The sequence below is a fragment of the Aristolochia californica genome, unplaced genomic scaffold (genome assembly GCF_029961685.1).
Source record: "Aristolochia californica isolate CCGP_79_NKW_82.1479 unplaced genomic scaffold, dmAriCali1.0.hap1 SCAF_6, whole genome shotgun sequence".
Classification (NCBI taxonomy): domain Eukaryota; kingdom Viridiplantae; phylum Streptophyta; class Magnoliopsida; order Piperales; family Aristolochiaceae; genus Aristolochia; species Aristolochia californica.
The window spans coordinates 6,190,708-6,212,119 of NW_027182257.1; the positions used below are offsets into that span (position 1 = coordinate 6,190,708).

Sequence of the window (21,412 nt, forward strand, 5' to 3'; positions counted from 1 at the left end):
CCCCACGACGACCTTACCGCGAAGGTCAATCCGCAACCAACTCACTGTAAGGCATTAATTAGGCTCCACAACTTAACATATATCATAGCAATGATCCATGGCTTCTTCAGGAATGACATCACCTTCCACAACATTGATTCCGAAGAAAAGCTAGTGTTGAGAAACCAAAAGACTTTTTCCCAATTAGTCTTGTTACGAGTGCCTACAAAATCATTGCTAGAATTTTTACTGATTGTTTAAAGGTTTTTCTTCGTATCGTCATCCACAGAGGGCAAAGCGCTTTCCTTAAGGGGAGAGAAATCTTAGATTCCACAATGGCAGCACATGAGCTTATTGATCACTTCCGCTATAACAAGGACCCAAGAATCGCCTAAAAGCTTGATTTGGAAAAAGCTTTCGTTAGGGTTAATTGGATCCTGCTTGATGAGATAATAGAAAAAATGGGTTTCGGCAAAAAATGGAGATTTTGGATAAGAAGTTGCGAGGTCTCGGCTTCTTACTCTCTCATCCTCAATGGCTCGGTTTGTGGGTATTTCCAAGGGACCAGGGGGATCAGACAGGGTGATCCGCTATCTCCGCTCTTATTCAACATGGTAACATAATTCCTCTCCTCTATGTTTTATTCGGCTTTTAATCTTGGATGGCTCCCCCCTACTAGTCCCCAACAAGCTTTTAATATCCCCATCCTTTAGTATGCGGATGATACCATCATATTTGGAATTGGTAATATAGAAGGAGCTAGAAGGATCAAAGCCGTTTTGGGCCTTTTTGAATTAGCCTCTTGGCAGAAAGTTAATTGGGGAAAACATCACTCATGGGATTCAACATCGGTCCTGAGCTCCTTGCGGAGATGGCAAATATATTTAGTTGTACAACAACTAGCCTCCCTACAACTTTCCTTGGCCTCTCCCTATTCAATGACCGCATAACCCAAAGTTTATGGAATCTGGTGCTTGAAAAGATTTGAGTCCCGGCTAGCAACTTGGAAGAGGCGTTTACTCAGCAAAGCTTGGAGGCTCATCCTCCTTAAGTCTTGCATTGCGGGCATCCCGAATTATGCGTTATCCTTTATGCCTTGCCCCTCTTCAGTATGTAAAATCATGGATAAGTTAAAAAGAAGGTTTCTTTGGAGGGGATCGAGCGATGCATTTAAATATCACCTGGTCAGATGGGATGAAGTTTGTCTGCCAAAGAGCTTGGGAGGTCTGGGGATTCGGAAATCAAAGGAAATGAACCAAGCTCTGCTCCTAAAATGGATATGGAAGTTCACCACAATTTCTTCCAATCTTTGGAAGGAAATGGTTCTTGTCAAGCTTGGTTGGAATTCTCCATGGTGGATCTTAGGTGGTAATTGGAGAGGCCTATCCTCAATCTGGAGATCACTATACTCACTTCTTCCAAAATTTTCCTCCGCCAATAGATTCTTTGTTAGAAATGGTAGATCCCTCAAATTTTGGGATGATTGGTGGGCGGGGCAGGAATCGTTACAGATCTCGTTTAGGAATCTATTCCTCCTCTCTACACAAAGGGAGATATCAGTAGCTGATGCTTTTGGGGGGGTGGTCTGAGCCTACATGCTAGAAGGGGTCTTTCTGACACTAGGCTTTGGAAGCAAGCCGCTTGATGGATTCTTTAAATTCTGTCAGAATTAGACCTTCAGAGGCAGAGAAGCTCATTTGGTGGCTTGACAAAAGTAGCACCTTTTCAGTATCATCTGCATACGGATACATTAATGGTTGGGATTCGACTCAAAGGGAGCATGAGATATACTTTGTATGGCGTTTCTGTGCATCGCCAAAGATAAAAATTCTTCATGTGAAGCGCTTGCCAAAGTAATATTCTCACGGCAGACGTGCTTTGAAGAAGGGGCCACCCATCTATCGACCTCCTCTGCCCGTTTTGCAACATAGAGGTTGAAACCACAAGTCACATATTGCTACAGTGCTCCTCGTGGAATGTCTGAACTTCCATTCTCTGCAAGTTGGGGCTGCAATTCTGTATGTCAGTTGATCTGATCTCCTGCAACAAGTCGCTCATAGGTTATCCCCTTCCTGGTCTTTGAAAAGTGATGATCTCCGCCTGTGCCAGTTTCATTCCGTGGGGGCTTTGGAATAAATGCAACCGAAGGCGTTTCGATGCAAAAAGTTAATCGGCGGTAAGAGTCGTGGATCGGGTGTCGGGCCAAATCTCCGCTTGGCTTCTGACTAAGAAGCTCTTTTCCTCCTTCGTGGGTACCTCTACCCGTGAAAACTGGAGCAATTCGGTGAAGATGCACATTGGGACCAAGGTCCAAGTCATGCGGGAATGGACTCCTTCTAAACTTGGTTACCTAAAGTTGAACTTTGATGACTCTTCTCTCGGTAATCTTGGGATTGCTGGTTTTGGGAGAGTTATTTCGGATCCATCCGGTATTCAGTGTTTCTCGTATGCCGGCCCATTAGGCATTTCTGATTCAACGTTGGCTGAGCTCTATGGCCTCCTCAATGGGCTTCGCGTTTTCAGAGACAACTATAGTGGTCCCCGTCACATTGAAGGGGACTCAAAGGTGGTCATTGATTGGTGTGAGTGTGCATCCCTTCCCTGTGGCGCCATTGGGACATCTTTCGGGAGATTCTAGAAATTGCCTCACTATTCTCTTGTATTTGGTCTCACATCCTAAGATCTGCAATTTCGACAGCAGATGTGCTTGCCAAGTAGAGAGCAACCTTGCAATCTTTGGTTGTTAGGGATTTGTTCCCTCTTCCATTGTAATTTTCTCTTGTTCATATAAATACATCTTTTTCAAAAAAAAAACATGATCACGTGTGACTCCTCTTAACCAAGCTGGACCTGGACTGCCCAAACAGCTCCCATCAAAATTTAATTTGAGAAAACCAACTAAATGCGGGTTCCAAGAAACCACTGGCACGGGAGATAAATTCGAAGAATGAAGAATATGACCCCAATTTCTATGAATAACTGATCTAGGATTGTGAAGTTGGGTCCAAGGCCCATCCCAAAATGACTAGCCAACTTTGGAAACCTCTTTCCCAACTAATAAACTCAAGATCTTTGTACTCGCTAATCCAGGTGGGACTATTTCTTAACATTCCCCCTCACGTGTAGACCTTCTTTTGTGGCTCTACAAGTAGATAATTTAGGTGTAGGCCCTCTTTTGTTGCTCTACAAGTAGATAAGTTTAGGTGTAAGTCCTCTTTTGTGACTCTACAAGTGGATAATTTTTAGGTGTAGGTCCTCTTTTGTGGCTCTACAACTGCATAATTTAGGTGTTGGCCCACTTATGAGTACTTGCTCTGATACCATGTGAAATTGGGTCCAAGGCCTATCCCAAAATGATTAAGAAACCTCTTTCCCAACTAATAAACTCAGTATCTTTATACTCACTAATCCATGTGGGACTATTCCTTAACAAGGATATTTTGGACGAAGCCGAAAGGCAGCAGTCCATGACAGGATCGAATTTGCAATATTTTCACCTCCAATTGAGTGGGGTGTACTGAAAAATGTCCAAGAAGTTTTTTCCTTTACATGCCAAAAAACGGCAGCAACAGACAGCTGCCACATCAGCCTACGCTCCTTGGAGAGGGGAGCTGTAGAAGCTTGAGCAGCTACCAAGTTAAGGAAACACTCAGGAATCCCTAAATGTCTTCATACAGAAGTCTAGATCTGCTAAAGGAACAATGTAACAATAAATGACTCACAGATTCCTCCACAGCCCCACAAAACCTACACAAATTGTTAATGATCACTTGACCTCTTTTCATCAACTCATCACTTGTATGAATCTTGCCATGAGCAGCAGACCACATAAAATGTAGAACTTTAGGAGGAGCTTTAAATTTCCATACTGAAGAGATCTTGGACAGCAATGGACAGAAGAAGGAAGTCAAACCATTTAAAGGGAAGCAACAGTGAAACTACCCGATGACTCACGGCTCCAAATAGGCAAATCTGTATCATAACCTTTAACGAAAATCAATTCCAGAGTATGCAGCAGCTGACCTAACTAATATTTCATCATTAAAAGAGCTCGGCAAAAATTAAGAGTCTACAGAGGGTACCAGAATTTTCTGTCATTGTATGGGAAACAGAAATACTTTTATCTCATGCAAGACCAAGTAGCCGAGGATGGGCAGAAGGGAGGGGTGTGATACCCAACCACAAATCCAACCAGAATTTAATTTGCCTTCCATGTTGCACATGTTAGCATATATTCCTCTGAAGACCTCTTGAAGACGGTTTATTCCTTTCCACAGATATGAATGGTGCTGTGAAAAAGAAGTAGAGGGCCAAGGAATCATTATATTTATATTTACTGGCAATCAAAGAGGTCATATCGGACATAAATCTCAAGAGGCTTTCAGATAATAAAGACTGCTTGATCACCTTCATACTTCCCCCAAATATTTCTATTCCTTGTACTTGTTTAGATATTATGTGAATTTTTATTGTTTTTGGGGCAGGTAATACAAAACCTGATGCCGGCCCTACATTAAATGGAGAGGGGAGGTTTCTCTGTTTGCCCACAATGCTGCCAACTCTGCTTGGTGCACGTGCCTTTAGATCTTTCCTCTCTAGTTAGGTCCATCTCTTTTCTGGGCTGCAACATGCACCTGGTGGCATGCCTTTGACAGCTCAGTTTCGTGTCTCTACGGTACATGACCATAAATCTATCAAGTACCTTCAACTTGTTCTCTACACTAGTAGGATTACTCACATATTCTTAGGATGTTCTCAATTACTGCATTTGCTTTGTCTTGCACATGAACAATGTTATGTTACTCCTAGTCTTGCTCTATGCCCAATTAAAAATAATGTTTTTCATGGTACTTTTCTGATGTGAATATGACTGTCCTTTACTGGTCGTCTGCTTCATTGAACCATCAGATGGAGGTCATCATGCTGATCACAATGATTTCTTCACAGAAACAAAAGTGTACTGTGTTCTGTGGAACTGTTATTTGCTTCCTGTTTTAACTGCCTCAATCTTTTCTAGTCATTTTTTCCTTTTGCAATTTTTTTAGGTTTTAGCGGTTGAGTTTTATCAATTGTTATCTACTGATAAGTGTTTCTTTGCATGATTCGATCAGCTTTCATTATTTACTCCATGTAAAAGATATTGACTGCTGGCTGAAGTGTTTGTTATCTTATTATTGTATCTAATCTCCTCAAAGGTGCTCAAATATCTTTTTCAGTTGTGGATTGGACTTGGGCTCAAGCCTCACCAGGGGTATAATATGTGTATATATGTATTTAACTTTTATTTTTATTTTTTGGGTCTTATGGAGGAAATGTCAATTTCCTCCACACACGAGCTGACTTGGTGGGGAGGTTTGCCTTACAATATGATATTTCCAATAGTAATAGTATCTGTTTGCTCTTTTGGTCTTATGGAGTCACTGAATTCTTGCATAAGGTTCTAGTCCTTCCTCACTGTTCACACTCTCTATCCTATAATCATCTCAAAGAAAAAAAACAACGACTAATGCCATGTATTTACAGATGCTGGATATGCAAACATTCCTATGACGCCATATGAACTGCCAGATGGACAGTAAGATGCTATCTGATTTTTGGTTTTCTAGTTTGAATTTATTAGGTGACACTGTTAATATTTCTTTCTAAAATATCTTTTTGTTGAACTTCATAAAGTTTACCTTTTAATTTATATGCAGGACAATAGAAATTGGGGCTGATAGGTTCAAAATTCCTGATATTCTGTTTAACCCATCCTTAGTCCAGGTGAGCAGACTCAAAGGCTCGAAGGTTTTGTTTCAAACAATGTTTGTGCCTGAGAATGTTCTGGCTTCGCCATCTAACACACTTGCACAGCAGTTTCACGTGCATACTTTGATATTCCTTAGTAGTTTTTTGTGTTTTAATTCTTTTCTCTGGTTTGAACTTATCTAACGTGATTCGTTTGAGCACAAAATGTTAGACAATTCCTGGAATAGAGAATGCTATTGACTCTTCTCTTCCTCTCCGTGGGCTTCCACAAATGGTAAAGTTATTATACTACTGCTTTGGCAAGGTTTCTTCATTAATGCATTGCTGATCCTATCTGGTCTTTGCATTTTTATTGACAGGTTATTGAGAGCATAAACAAGTGTGATGCAGATATTCGGAGGGAACTTTTCAGTAGTATATTGGTAGTATTTTTGAAGTTGTTGTATGGTCATATTGTTTTTTTTTTCATGGCTTATAATACAGCATTCAATTTGATATTAAGAATCATTTAAATGTGAGTTTGATGGCTGCATGTTTTCTTTAAAACAGCTTGCTGGTGGCACAGCGTCAATGCAGCAGTTAAAAGAGCGTCTTGAGAAAGACTTAATTGAGGTAAAACATTTAGAAAGGACATTAAAACTTTGTTTAACTGAATTAAAAAATTATACTGTGATTAACTTGAACACTGGAGTTTTAAATTAGAACTAAGTGTGCAATTGCTGGGATTAGTGGAGAGTTGACAGGTTTCTTTTTGTTTGATTTTTTTGGCACCCACTGAACTTGTTGTTTTGCTTCTTCAAGTAGGTCCACGATAACGTAGTTCTTAACCTGTTTGGAGAAATTATGAGCGGATTCGAAAAATATACCTGAGAGGAAAAATATATCAGGTGCATGTCAAATTTCTTATTTTCTCCTCAGTGACAAATAACTTTTTGTCTCATTTGAGGGAGATATACTACTATGATTCACAAAGTCATTGAGACAAACCATTCCAAATTCATCTCGAATATTGTCACTGGAAATGTAACCCAAAAGGCCATTTTTGTCATTTTATCTTTGGTTAATCGTGGTAAATCTAGTTCTCTCTCTCTCTTAGGATGTTAGTGTTGTATGTCTCTGTTATGTTTCTATTTTATCAGTTTTAATATTGTTTTTGTGCGTAGATATTAGTTTCAGTTAATAATTAAGTCTTCATTTATTTCCTAGGGAAGTCATTTCTCGTAGAAAGTAGATTTCTAGGTTTTATGGCTTTCAAGGAAATAGATATATTTTTGGAATTGTTTTAATTATAAACATGGGAGAAGGGTCTGTAAACATTAATCTATGCCATGACTTTTCCTTCTGCAAACTCCAACATAGTATTAGAGCGGGTTAAGGGTCATTGAGTTGACCTGTCAACTTGTGGAGAGGATGTAACCTTCCTTCACAAAAGGTTATGTTTTTCCTCTGCTTTTTTTTGTTTTTTTTGTTTTTGTCTTTTACATGATATGAGTCTCTCCGTGTTTGCCTCTCATCTGTCCATCGTTGTTTTCTATTCTTTTCGTTATTTCAATTGTCGCTGTGTATGTTGTTGCTTCCTATTATGTTTTGCTTCTGAAATGGTGTTGGCAGTTCCCTTCCTGCTTGTCACCTTGGTCTTCCTCTCTTCATTGGGCCTCTCAAGCAACTATGGACCCCTGTCATTGAAAAATTGGAACGCAGATTAGCGACCTTGCGGGGATGTCTTCTCTTATTGGCTGGGAGACTCACTCTTCTTCGGGCGGCTATTGACGATATCCCAACTTTTTTTTCCTTCGCTGTCCTATGGCTGTCTGCAATCAAATTGATCGTATCTGGAAGCGATTCCTGTGGATAGGGTCCAACGACGCCTTCAAGTACCACTTGGTTAGCCGGGCTGAGGTCTGTCACCCCAATAGCTCTGGTGGGCTCAGCCTTTTGGTTTACCAAAGAAACGAACATTGCCTGTCTTTTGAAGTAGTTCTGGCGGTTTAATCATGCTCCTAGTGCAATTTGGAGGCCGATGGTTGCCAAAAAGTTGCGTATGTCGGGAAGATGGCTGACCTGCGGGGGTGAACGACAACATCTCTCCCCCCTTTGGTGCTTCCTCTATCACTGCTCAACACTTTCTGTACTGGTGTAAGCTTCCTTGCTGGAAATGGGGAGACAATTAGTTTCTGGTTCGATTGCTGGTGCAACGAGAAGATGCTGGGTAGCTTCTTTGCTTCCTTGGTTTGCATTTGTCTTGCGCAACATGCGCCGGTTGCTGAATTCTGGTCCACTCCTGGTTGCTGGGAACTTCAGGCGTGGTTTATCTGACTCGGAGGTTGTGCAGGCTTTTCAACTTCTCTCTAACCTCCACAACATTGATATCTGACCCACCCAGGTAGACAAGATTCTATGGACGCCTGATGCCAATGGGGCTTTCTCGGTTTCTTCAACATATTTGCACACCACAGTGAGGCTTGACACTAATCCAACTCACGCCAGTGCCATTGCTTGGAAGATTTCTGCTCCTCCGAAAGTTCAATTTTTCCTTTGGTGCACCCTCCACAATCGCATCTTGATGATTGAAAACCTTAGACGATGTGGAAACACTCCTCCCTATCGTCTTTGCCCATTATGTTTTCCGATTGATGAGACTGTGCAACTTCTTATTCTGCATTGCCACTGCTCTTGAGGTGTTTGGTCCAGGATGATGCAACACAGTGGTCTTCAATTTTGTATGCCCGAGCATCTATCTGGAGTTTATCAGGCCTTCATGCACCCTCTCCTTCCCAAGCTGGGAAAAATCCTGGTCTCTGCTTGCCTGGGACATATTCCATGGATGCTGTGGCAAGAGAGAAACAACCACCGCTTCAATTTGAAATTCAGATCCATCGAGGAGATTGCAGAACTGACTGTTGGCCACATATCTTCCTGGCTTCACTTCTAGAAGGATTTCAGCAATCTTAGCAGCATCTCTCTGAGGACGAACTGGTGTTGCATCTCCCCACATGACTGGGAATCTTCGCCCTCCAGCTTGTATCCCTTGGACGCCTCCTCCCCATGGGTTTATCAATCTAAACTTTGATGGGAGCGCTAAGGGGAACCCTGGGCTGGCTGGGTTCAGAGGTGCTTTCTAGGATTCTTCAGGCACAATTCTGGTCTCTTATGTGGGTCATATGGGGAACTCCGACTCCACCGTTGCAGAACTCCTTGCTTCATACCATGGCCTTGCCGTATTTTGTGACTGTCTTCATGGCCCGTTCCTTGTTGAAAGAGTTTCCCATGTTGTTATTCAACGATGCTTGTCCTCAACAACTCTTGGCGGCACTAGCCTGTTTATCATCACATTTCTGACCTTGCCTCTAACATGACTTGTAGCTGGTTCCATGTTCCCTGTTCAGCTAACTACTTAGCTGATAGCCTTGCTAAGGGCAGGACCTCCCTCCAATATCTTGTTGTAACAGGAGGTCCCTTTTACTTTGTTGTTTTCTTGCTTGTCTTTGATAAATTATCACTTTTATAAAATAAAAAAAAAGGGCATTGGAGTCATGTTTTCATGAAAAAAATGGGAACTTGAAAATAGTTCCATGTAGTTACTTTCAGTTAGAAATTCTTCTTGCCGTGTTGTTGTTTCTTGCAACCACCCATTCCCCGGGGTTGGTAAGCAGCAGCCATTCTGCTGCCACGACCCCCTCGATTGGCAGCTCTCCCAACATATCTATCTTCCTGCAAAGGGTTGTTTGCTGGACATGTCTCCTGGAACTGCCGAGGAACAAAATTTCATGGAACAGAATCGTTGAATTGGGGACCTAGAATTACATCGAAATCACTTGTAATCGGGACTGAGAACCTTCCAAAACGTCCCCTTTCTCTATCTATTTCTCCTATTGCTCGTAGCCACCTTTGTGTCAGCATCTTAGGAGCTGCACACATCTCCAAATCTTGTAAAGTCTCACGTTTCTCTTCAAACAAACCACCAATTAACACCAGGTAGAAAATTCAACAACGTTGAAGAATTCATGAGAAACCGCTGCAGAATCAATGGGAGCATAAGTAGGACATAAGAATCAGTAGAAAAGTTTGTGATGTTTTTCGGATCTGGCTACCATGCTGATGTCGTATCCCAAAGCTACTTGCATGCCTGAATTTGCTACCAGACAGCCTGCAAAAGTACTAATGAAATCCAGAGTAGCAACATTGCTGATGATTCACCATGTGTGGCCTTGTTTTGAGAGTTTGATCCAAGTTCTATTGGATTCTTTGGTACAGAGTTGTCCAGGCAGCTTTTGTGACTCCGATTTTATCTTGTTTGGTATATTTTTATCCCACTTAATTTGTCCGAAGAAGAGATGTCAAGTCTGCATATTCTGCTTCTCCGGAAGCAGCCAGGAGTTTGATGGAATTCCTGATCAGTTTCCAGGAAATTTGTTCTCATGCTGTTGTGGCCTTAACAATGCTTAGAGAGAGGAATGGTGGAGAGTTGAGCATGCTAGTTGCAGTGGGTCCTGCCAAAACCAGAAGCTGCTGCTGGAAGCCATATTCAGCAGGTCCTCCACCGTTGGGATCCTCCCGAGTCCAAGAATAGTCAATGCTTCTTCTAGCCATGTCTAGCCACTTCCATTGTTTCTTTATAGAAGTGACTAGGAGCCACATAACCGGACTCCTGTAAAGATTGAAGCGACCACATTTTTTAAGAACAAGTTTGTATTTGCTTTTTCATGCTTATGGTTAGTGTGAGATAAATTTTATAACAATTTGGAGTTATATGCTCCAGCTTCAGGGGACTGTTGGAAGATATTAGTTTGAGTTAATTAGGTTTATTTTCTAGGAAAATTATTTCTTGTAGAAAGTAGATTCCTAGGTTGTATGTGTTTCAGGGACATAGATGTAATTTTGGAATTGTTTAATTATACATATGGGAGAAAGGTTTGTAAACCCTAATTTCTCCATTATCTTTTATTCTTACAAATTCCAACAATTTTTACGTTACAGAGGTGTAATTTAGTCAATTTCTTGTGAGTTCACTTATTTTATTCAAAAAGGGGTTAAGGGTCAAGCTTGTCTCCTAACTAGAAGCTGTCTCTTTCTGTGACTGCTCTTACTTGGCCATATCTCTTTTCTCTTGGTTTTCTTAATTTATTCCCTTTTTTATGTAAGTCCTACAGTTTCACACAATATCAGTGCTCTAACATAGTCGTAGTAAGATCTTATCCTATTTGTGACATTTTATGAATTTTCAAGAAAAGAAAGAGGTAACTTGGGAGAAGAGAGAGCTGAAAAAGAATCGCTTAATGTTAAATTTTGGAAGAGGATGATTAGGGTCCCCCCTTCTCTACTATTTAGGATTCCACATGGGCTCTGCATATCATCCTCAAATAGACGGTCAAACTGAGGTTGTCAACAAGTGTTTAACCACATACCTCTGCTGCTTGACCACCCCCGGAGATGGCCCAAACGGATCCCATGGGCTGAATTCTGGTATAACTCTATGTTCCACAAGGAAGTTGGTACGACCCCCTTCCAACCTTTCTACGGAAGGGACCCACCGTTGCTACTCTGGTACTCGGTATCTCCTTGGTAGATGAAGTGGACCGTCAACTGCAGGACCGTGATGCCATCCTAGAAGAGCTCAAGCCCGAATGAAGGCACAAGCTGACACAAATAGAAGGGACCTCTAATTTCAAATCGGTGATTCGGTCTACCTCAAGCTACAGCCTACCTTCTCCTATCTCTACCCTGCACACCTAATGAAAAACTCAGCCCTCGCTTCTATGGCCCCTTCAAAATTCTAGACAAGATAGGTGAAGTAGCCTACCGTCTTGACATCTCCTCCTACTCTCGCATCCACCCTGTCTTCCACATCAGCCAACTAAACCCACCAACCTGCTTCCAGCCAACCCCTCACTGTCTCACAGAGGACTTGGAACTTTCTGTCCAGCCAGCCAACATCCTCACCACATGGCAACTCCAAGATGGCTCCCTCGAAGGTGCGACTCAATTGCGGGTGGGGGGCGGGGGGGCATGTTGGACCCCCCATCCTACGTGTATACAGCAGAAAGGGTAAGGCAAAGAAAAGGAAGGACAGTCAGTTAGACAAAGGAGAAAGTGGCACCCATCCACCTGGCAGCAGCAAAACTGACCCTTAGAGGACAGTTAATTAGCAGAATAAGGAATAAAGGAGTCGGGCAGCAGGGGAGGGTGCAACGAAGGAAGAATAGGGTGACCAAGGGAGGTCTCCCTTTCTTTGACCTAAGTTCTAGATTTTTTTTTTTTTTTTTTTTGTGATGTTAGCTTTGAAAAAAGTGAGATAATTCTCGTCCTACTGTGTCATTCTAACCCTTGCTAGTACAGGTAGTCAAGGATGGTCAATATATTGCATATGTTCAAGGTCTCCTCATTCTGTAAGCCTCACAGAAGGTTGAGAATCTAATTAATTCAACCTTCATGAAGGAGAGAGGATGGTGGGCAGATATCTGGAGTATCAAAGTCAGCTGGAAAACCACATCAGGGACTCGGCAAGGGAGAGTTGCCAGTCTAAATGTTGAGCCAAAATGTGGTATGACGTCTCCTTCTACCATGCATAACGATTTCATGCTGGACACCATGGTTTAATATTGTGGATAGTCTTCCACAGACAGGAGGCATGGGTTGGATAGGATCTCGATAGAGCCAATCTCAAAAGTCCTTGGCTAATATGCTAAAAGTTATAGAGTTAGTGGAATGCGGAAAGCTAGGTCTTTAAGCTTATATTATGTTAGTTGGGCTAACTGATGCCCTTACCCCTGGTTTGTGCTCCACAGAATCATGCTAATCTGCCATATTTCCATGGTGATTTCCTAAGGGGGCACAATATGACCTTTCCACCTGGATAAGGTAACCCTTTTATAGTCAACATTGCAAGCAGATTGATTAAATGGAAAACTGGACAGGGTATTAAGTTTGATAGGAGTCGCTTGACAGGCTGGGCATGTGAGTTGTCTAGGCCCATCAAAGAGAGTTTGGTGGCTTTGAGAGGCAGGTAGCATGATCCTAACTACCCCATGGGATGGTTATGGCAAATGGTATTATCGTAACTATTGCATTGGTGGTTATAAGTGGTATGAACCTAACAATTACATGAAAGCGTTATGCCAAGTGTCACTAGACTGATCGTCTTAAACTTAGTTTGGCTAGGGGAGAGCCACTTGGCTAAGTAGTGGAGAACATTTTTTCCATGGTGTGGTGGACGTGGTTTTGGACATGGCAAGATAATCTCTATGACCTGGAAATTTTGTTAATCTTGAGCTTTATATACCTCATTGGACTTGATGTTGTGAAGGAATTCAGATCCTTGGGCAAAGAATGAATTAACTAGAGATTTTGTCTCATCATGTTGTTGGAATCATTTTTGCCATTCCTGTTCACATATAGCACGCTTGGGCATCTTTGGAGGTCAGCTGGCTGAGCTACATCATTATATCTTGGTCATAATAGATCAGTTTAAAAAATTGATGGTACCCATGACAGCTGCAACTTTAAGACAGTAAAACGAACATGAATTCTTCCTTAAATGGTCATTATAACTAAACTACATCAGAATGAAAGGACTAAAGTACCCGTCAAAATTGGAATGAAAGTACATTATGTATACTACGAATGATTACAGAGGACTCTGTTAGTGATCTGACCTTGTTTATAAACAACCGAAGTAACTAATTAATAAAGTTAATCAATCCCTCAAGTTTACTTTTATCAGAAATTCTGTACAGGTAGTGGGATGCAGAACCAAGTCCAGACCCATTAAACTAGAAAAGCAGAGAAGGATGGACGTGCCAGTAAACCTGAGACTACCTGATGATTTTATTGGCTGCTTTATCTAATGTTACCCGTTCATCTTGTTTACTAGTATGCTTCTAAGGACAACATTTTCAAATAGGTTAGAAATAAAAGGAACCATATAGAAGAATACAGAAGTGGGAATAGACGTTTTTTTTTTTTTTTTTTTTTTGATAATGGAAAATGGCTTCTAAATTTTTGGACAACTTGAGCACGAACACCACCTTGTGTCTTTTCAACGTTTGTCCTTGGTTGTGCAGGAGGCTCCTCAAGCTGCTCGAGTCAAGGTACTGGCAAGTGGGAATGCAACTGAAAGACGATTCAGGTAGGATCCTTGTGTACTAATACATCTTCTCATATAGTGTCACATACACCTGCATTCCCTTCTGTAATCCTGCCTATGTATTTTGTTGAGTCAATGGTTATTGTTACACTTATACAATAGGTCACAAAGAGTTGCAGGATAAAACTTGGTTCACAAGTTGCACCGATGAAATTATTCTGAGGGTGAATATACCTTGGCATAGAGATAGTTAGCCCTTTAAAAAAGTGGTATAATGATGAGAAAATCCCGAAACAACAATACATTAATGTATAAACTAAATTTTCATGCATATTTACTGCCCTGTTTTAGTCTGCTGACAATTGTATGCTGTCAGTGTTTGGATAGGAGGGAGTATTCTGGCTTCACTCGGTTCCTTTCAGCAGATGTGGTTCTCCAAAGCAGAGTAAGTTCAAAGAAGCCCTCACGTTCATTTTATCATAAATTTTTAGTTTCCAATGTGCATTGGTGTGTCACTTTTCATGCCATGGTACCCCAGACGTCAATTGCTAAACTGGAAGGTCTTCAATTCCTTTTCCTATCCGTATGTGTTGGTGTCTCTTTTCATGCCATGGTACCCCACCCTTCATTTTCTGAATTGGAAGGCCTTCAATTCCTTTTCCTCTCTATTATGTATTCTTTTCTAGTTTCTCAGATAAGATAATCTTGTGATTGGAACAAATGCAGTTGAGTGTTTGTCCTTTTCCTGACTAAATCTGTCCTCAAAAGCTCAGTTGCATGTGTTCTTTTCACTGGATCAGTTCACCTTTTATTGTGTCATTGTTGACTCAAGATGACAATTCCAAATAAAAAAGGCTTAAGGGATTTGTGCAGAAGTTTTTTCTTGCTTTAGGCTTTAAACAGAAACTGAGTTACAAAACCCCATCCATATGTGATCTAAAAATAACTCTTGGATACGGCAATTCTTTATATTTCTAAGAAGCTCTTAGTTCACATTCTAATGACACTTAAAACAAACGGATTAATTTGAATATTGAGGAGGTTACAATGGGACTAGTTCCTCCTAAATTGGCTATCGTCTTTCTAACTAATAAGCATAGGAGTTTTTCAACCTAACTATTGTGTAACTGTTCTCCACACACATGACTCTGACTTTCTACTAGTCTGAGATGTGGAATGCATTTACAACTATAGACTGCTAGATAAAAAAGTTACAGTGGGGCTGGTTCCTCCTAAAATGGCTATCAGGAGGTCTTTCTAACTAATTTGCATAGGATTTTTTTAACCTGAACTATTGTGTAACTGTTTTCCCATACACAACGATTGACACTTCTATGCAACTATTCTGAGATGTGGAGCTCATGCACAACTATTGACTGGTGGATTTTTTTAATCTCCAACAACAGACATAGTCCCTTTATTAGTAATATTTGTGTTGAATATAGTGTTACTTGATGTGTGCAAAAAGTGGCATGAATGGAAAACTGGGAATATGGAGGAAGACCTTGGAATCTCAAAAGTTCTAAATTTAGTTAAGCGGGAATGTGTGATTTATAGACTAGATTAATTAAGCGGGAATCCCTAGTTTTTTATTGCGTAATGAATCACACATTTCTGTTATGCAGACCATGATAAGCCTCCTAAGTTATCATGTTCGAGGAAGCCATAGTTCGGAACAATTTTCAAAATGCCTGAAACTTGGCTACCTGAACATTTTTACCACCATTTAGAGACCTCAATTAACTTAAGGGTATGTTCGAAACCCCTAGAAAGAAAAGAAAAGAAAAGAAAAGAAGAATTTGACCATTATTATTTCCAAAAATGGTTAGTGAAAATGAAATAATGATCAAATTCTCCTTTTCACCAACTATTTTTTAGAATAATAACGGTCAAATTCTTATTATTTTTTCTTTTCTATGGGGTTCTAAACAGACCCTAAGAGTCTCGAACTGACAATTTATCTGAACTAAAACTGCTCATCTGAACGCTTCAGTGGCAAATTATATATGAAATACTGAGCAGTGTTCCCTTCTCTTGTTTGTCCTTCAATCTTTCCACTGGAGTTGACTTGTCTCAGCTGCTCATGAAAAATCATTGTTTTCTTTCTATTGGTTTTTACCTTGACAATCACAGGTTCGAGGAGCATGGGGCTTCGTATATTCAAAGAAAATGCCCTTGAAGCGGCCTGAGTCCTTATTCTGAAGGCCAGTATTTACTGTATCATCTCTTCATCCTGTAGAAGGCTCAATCAAAGTCCGTAAAATTCTCTAAGGTTATGCATGCCTTTCCAAGATGATTGTAAGTCAATATTAGCGTCTAACCACTGGACCTTTTTGCATTTCAATTACTGAGGCACTTCTGACCTTATGAGCAACCTTATGTAGCTTTTCGGTTTCTTTAGGATATTTATACAGTAATTTCTGGAGGATAGGTTGGTCTTATCTCATTGAATGCAAAAGACTGTTTATGACTGTCCAGTGATATTGTAATCTGAGTGCGTATGTGCCTTCGCCGGTATGGTGCGGCCGTGAAATCACAAGAAGGTACCTTTTTATTTTGTGGGTAACAAAATCACCAGAGCTACTGAATGTTTTGTTAGAATTTTGAACTATTCGGTGTTCATAATAGAAACATAAAAGACCCTTAATGAAATTTCAATTTTTACAATTGCTCAAATCCATTTACCAGTAAGATTATCGTTTAGCTACTGCCCATGTAATGTTTCTTTATATTAAGTAAATTTATCAAAGTAATGTGTAGGGGTGGTATCGAGTTGAGCCAAGTTTGAACCTGTATATGTTGGAGTTTGATTTGATTTGAATATTTCAAACTCGAGCTCAACCTTGACCCTAAAATAGAAATCGAGTTTGAGCCTAAATTTTTTAACCGGGTTTGAGTTTGAATTTAAGTCGGGTTCAAGTTCTAACCTAAATTTAAAACTATAAAATAAAAAAAAATAAAAAAAATAAAGAGAATATTTTGATGAACTTAGTACCATTGAACTGTAAGTTATCACACAGGAGTCCAAGATTTTGTAATGGTATATATTAATGTATAATAACCAGTTTAATATATTTAAACGAAAGAACAAATATTTCAATTAATAGTATTTATTTTATTAGTATATAACAACATTGGATGTTGAGGGATCCAAAAGAGTTAAATGATTGATCATCTTTGAGGTTTGATGTAAATAAGAGTAGTTATGTACCAATTAAAGAGGGAATTGACGAGAGTAATTAGAGTAAAGGGTATTTTTGTAAAAAAATCTATGTTGACGAGTGGGCTCACGAATTAATAAGTCGAGCTTTGAAAATCTTGAGTTTGGCTTGTTATAATTAATGAACTTTGTTTTAAGTTTGAACTCGAGCCGAGTTCAAGTAAAAACTAAATTGAGCCGAGCTCGAATGGTTTACTTGTTGGTTTGGTTAGCCGAGTTCAAATAAAAACTAAACTGAGCCGAGCTCGAATGGTTTACTTGTTGGTTTGGTTTGGTGCCACCCCTAGACTGATATGAATTGTGGGTTGACCTAGATATAGAAGGGTGGGGGATTGGTTTTTCAGATCATACTCACCCTAGTATCCAATGAGTTACTCTAACGAAGTCTTATCTTTAGCAATTGGGATACACATTTGGGTCAGATTTTTTGTGGGTCCAAAGTAGTTGTATAAACAATATATAAATGGAACAAAATAAATTATTTTATATTGGGTATATTAATATATGGTGCTATCTCTATATACCCTTCATTTAAATATTTATTGAATAATAGAACAGGTAATCAGGGTAAATAAATTGGAAAAAATAAAAAAAAATAACATAAACATTTATAAAACTATTGAAATAATAAAAAATACATTATCATAAGCAAAAAAAATGTTATTCTAGTGTAAAATAATTTTTTAAAAGAATATTATAAAAAATACACTTGGATCATGTTTTTATCTTTGGTTATTCACTCAAATAAAACCTTTACCCAATTTTGTTATATTAAATAAATAATAAAAAATGAGTAAAGGGAGTGAAATTGACACCTCTAGGCAAATATCCAACTTTTCAATGGAGTGGTACTGAATTCAAATTTAGTGGAGCATGGACTTATCCTGTGTTTTTAACACGAGCAAAACCCACCCACCGGGTCACCCACCCACCGGGTTGCATGGAAGAGGCCGAGTCCAGTTTCGCATGATTTGGAGTTGAACCGAAATTACAAAATAAAAAAAAAAAAAAAAAAAGGAAACGGCTCAAAAGGGGTAGGGAGTCGGTCTCCTTTTGATGAAAGAAAAAGCGCCCCGAGCGCCATCCCACCGCCTCCCCCAAGGCGGCAGTCAGCGACCGCTGGCGCCTGGGCCTCGCTGGAGAGGGTGCGCAGCTTAAGCCGCGTGCGCCACCGATAATCCTATCACCAGCGGCGGCTCCCCTAATTTTCATTCACTCCGATAAAGACAAAACCTAAACTAAAAAAAAATATGCACCACCATCCCCCTTCACTCCTCCTCCCCTTCCCCCTCCCCCTGCCCCTCCCCCTTTCTAACTCTGACCTACGCCGCTCTTCCCTCCTTTCATGGCCTCCCCTTCCCCTTCCCTTTCCCCTTCCCTTTCCCCTTCCCCCTCTTCTCCCCAATCTCCTTTCCCCCAACAGCAAGATGAAGAGCAGCGACAGCAGGAGGATGAAGATCTCCAGCCGGAGAAGCAGCAGCAACAGCAGGAGCCGCAAGATAGGAAAGACGATGGGCTGGAGGATGATGAGGAGGATGACGATGAAGACCGGGAGAAGCCACAGGAGGAACAACGACTGCAGCAGCCGTCACAGCGACTGCAGCAACCTCCTCCCCCGCCTCCCCCTTCCTCCTCCCGCCGTCTCCCCCCTCCCTGTTGGACCCACGACGAGACCGTAGCTCTCATTGATGCCTACCGCGAGAAGTGGTACTCCCTCCGCCGCGGCAACCTCAAGGCCTCTCACTGGCAGGAGGTCGCCGATTCCGTCGCCCGCCGTTGCAACTTCTCCCCTCCTTCCAAGACCGCCGTCCAGTGTCGTCATAAGATCGAGAAGCTCCGCAAGCGATACCGAACCGAGCGCCAGCGGGTTCTCGCCGGCGCCCCGCTTCCGGCCTGGCTCTATTTCCGTAAGATGGACGCCATGGAGACCGGTGGTTCCGGCGGTGCCGTTGGTCCTGGCGCTGGCAATGCGCTTGCCGTCACCGTTGCTCGCCCTCCGCCCCCTGTTCCCGCCAAAAATAGGATCCACTCTTCCCGCTCCTATTCCGACGATGTCAACCTCAGTGCGCCTTCCTCCTCCGAGGAAGATGATAAACCCAATACCCGCAGTCTCCACCGTCTCATGTCCAACGGAGTCGGCGTCCGTTTTCGGATGCCCAAGGTTAACAGAAGCCCTATTCCGGCTAACAGTCCATTTAAACCTAAATCTAACTCTAATCCCATGATGCTCCGGAGGCACACCTTGCCCAAAAAGCGGAAAAGTAATCCAATGGCTGAGATGGTTTCCTCCATTAGACTTCTTGGGGAAGGGTTTATGAGAGTGGAGCAGATGAAAATGGAGATGGCCAGGGAGATTGAAAGGATGAGGATGGACATGGAGATGAAGCGGATGGAGATGATTCTTGAGTCTCAGCAACGTATAGTCGATAGTTTTACCAGAGAGTTTGGCGGGAGAAAGAGAGCAAAGAGGATGCCTTCACCTGGAAATTAGACTCCTAGAAAGGTTCTGTAAAGTTTGTTTCTTTTTCCTTTTTTCTGGCTTAGGGATCCTAATGTAAGAGGTGGTGAAGTAAGCTGATGCTTGCTTTGTCTCCTTTGCATTTTTTTTTTAATTCTTTTTTGCTTATTTGGAATTTAGCTTTCCTCTACTGACTGGATTGGATGTGCAGAACTCTTTTTTGTAATGAATCATGAATATACCTGATGGAATGCTAAGTAGAGCAAATGTGGCTTGTAACTGTCCTATTTCAATTCTTTAGGTTTTAGGCGATTTGGTGAGCTCTGAGGTAGTAGATCCCATTTGAACGCCTCTGAAGGTTGCAATTTTGGAAGTTACCAGGAAGGTTTTCTCTGTCTTGTTATGTTTCTCTATCCTTGCTCTCTCCTGTTGTAACCTAGTTGTTGTGGAATTTTTGTGTCCTGCAATTTTTCTTAGCAGCCTACATTAACAGAGAAAGTTCTACTTTATGAAACTAAAATGAACCTGGGGGATGGTGCCTGACTTTGCTGTGCTATTCCAAAATTTACATCCAACCTTCAAAGATATCAGGTGAAGTAGTTGCATCCGTAGGTTCTGTGGGATCCTTTTATACCTTTTTGGTGATTTCAAATTTTAAATCATTGATGTCTTTTAAAATGTGCTTCTGCATTATGCCATATGTATACTGCATGAATTCTTGATCTGAGATCAGTTGAAGCAGATAGTGCCTGTTATTATTCTTATTAAGGACATTTGCTAGCCTAAGATTAACTTTCATTGGCTGAGTTATCAGCTCTGTTGATGGCATGCCAACCATATGGATGAACCAATGAGTCCACAAAGATGACTCTAGGACTGCATCCTTGTTAGGTTTCCACACTTAAAATGATCAAAGATTGGCTGTTCAATGTTGCACTTGAACAGACTTTATCTATTGTGGTACTGCTTTTCCTGGGAATGGCTCCCTAAAAGAAAAGTTTTGATAAAATTCCAGGAAAATTGAAACAGTTACTTTTATATTCATTTTTATATTGAGGATCATAAATAGGCTTAAGAACATGGATGGAAGCTTCAACATAGTAATAGACCAAAACCATTAGTTTCCTCGCTTTTAAACGGCACATCCCAAGATCTATGAAATTGCTTGGAAGGCAATTATCTTTGCTAAATTACATGAAGCACTGGAAGTTCAGCTCATGGTTGGGAATTGATGAATTCCTTTTTTAGCCTCTTTAGTCAAGAGTATGGGATTGGTGAGGTTCTTCTGCACTCATCTTTGATGGCATTGGACTAAGGAGATTCTATCACTATCAGTAGGGAAAAAATGATATGCATAGGATGGTCAAGAAAGGCTTGAAGAGGGTTAACTTACTCATGAAATTAGCTGAGGATAATGCTAAATGGAAGATGATTCATGTAGCTGAGCCTAGCATTATTGAGATGAAGCTGTGATGATGATGAGGATGCCCAGATTGATGTGTTACCTCAACTACAATAACCCATCGAACATAGGTGATTTGGGTCATATTCCAATTAAGGTACTTTGCTCATCATGCTTCAGACTTTTAGTTTCATGTATTATTGTGGTATTAGTCGTTATAAACATATTTTTGTAAGTTAGTATAAACTGATTTGGTACTATGGAGTGCCTTAACCTGCTAGAATGAGTTTTATACAAATTAAGTTGTTTGTGTTTCAAGAATTAAACTTCAATCCATGGATATTCTCAAGTAGTTGTAGTCAGCTATATTCTATATTCACGTCCTGCTTTATTTGTTGTCCTTCCCTGTTTCTGAGACGGAAGCCCACTTGGCATCTTCTATCTGGGGGACACACTGACCAACATGCACATTTTTATGAAGTTTAAAGGTATAAGGTATAATAGTCAAGAAATGTGACAAGA

General features: G+C 40.8%; 2 protein-coding genes across 3 annotated transcripts in view; both read left to right on the forward strand.

Annotated features, from left to right (window-relative positions):
- LOC137967124 (actin-related protein 4-like) overlaps positions 1–16,364 on the forward strand; it is a 31,928-nt gene extending 15,564 nt beyond the window's left edge. For both annotated transcript variants that reach the window (XM_068813572.1, XM_068813573.1), the window contains 8 exons: positions 5,503–5,554; positions 5,676–5,742; positions 5,939–6,001; positions 6,087–6,149; positions 6,277–6,339; positions 13,788–13,852; positions 14,187–14,255; positions 15,944–16,364. In XM_068813572.1, coding sequence (XP_068669673.1) covers positions 5,503–5,554; positions 5,676–5,742; positions 5,939–6,001; positions 6,087–6,149; positions 6,277–6,339; positions 13,788–13,852; positions 14,187–14,255; positions 15,944–15,989 — 488 coding nt within the window. In that variant the 3' untranslated portion in view covers positions 15,990–16,364. The remainder of the gene's footprint in view (positions 1–5,502; positions 5,555–5,675; positions 5,743–5,938; positions 6,002–6,086; positions 6,150–6,276; positions 6,340–13,787; positions 13,853–14,186; positions 14,256–15,943) is intronic.
- Positions 16,365–18,185: 1,821 nt separating this feature from the next.
- LOC137934997 (trihelix transcription factor ENAP1-like) lies at positions 18,186–19,755 on the forward strand. Its single transcript, XM_068779612.1, has one exon. It carries the CDS (start codon positions 18,376–18,378, stop codon positions 19,519–19,521), a length of 1,146 nt encoding a protein of 381 aa, XP_068635713.1. The 5' UTR covers positions 18,186–18,375; the 3' UTR covers positions 19,522–19,755.
- Positions 19,756–21,412: the final 1,657 nt, after the last annotated feature.

Excerpts from the sequence above, each read along its gene's own strand:
- LOC137934997 (XM_068779612.1), top strand. The coding sequence starts at position 18,376 with ATGGCCTCCCCTTCCCCTTCCCTTTCCCCTTCCCTTTCCCCTTCCCCC.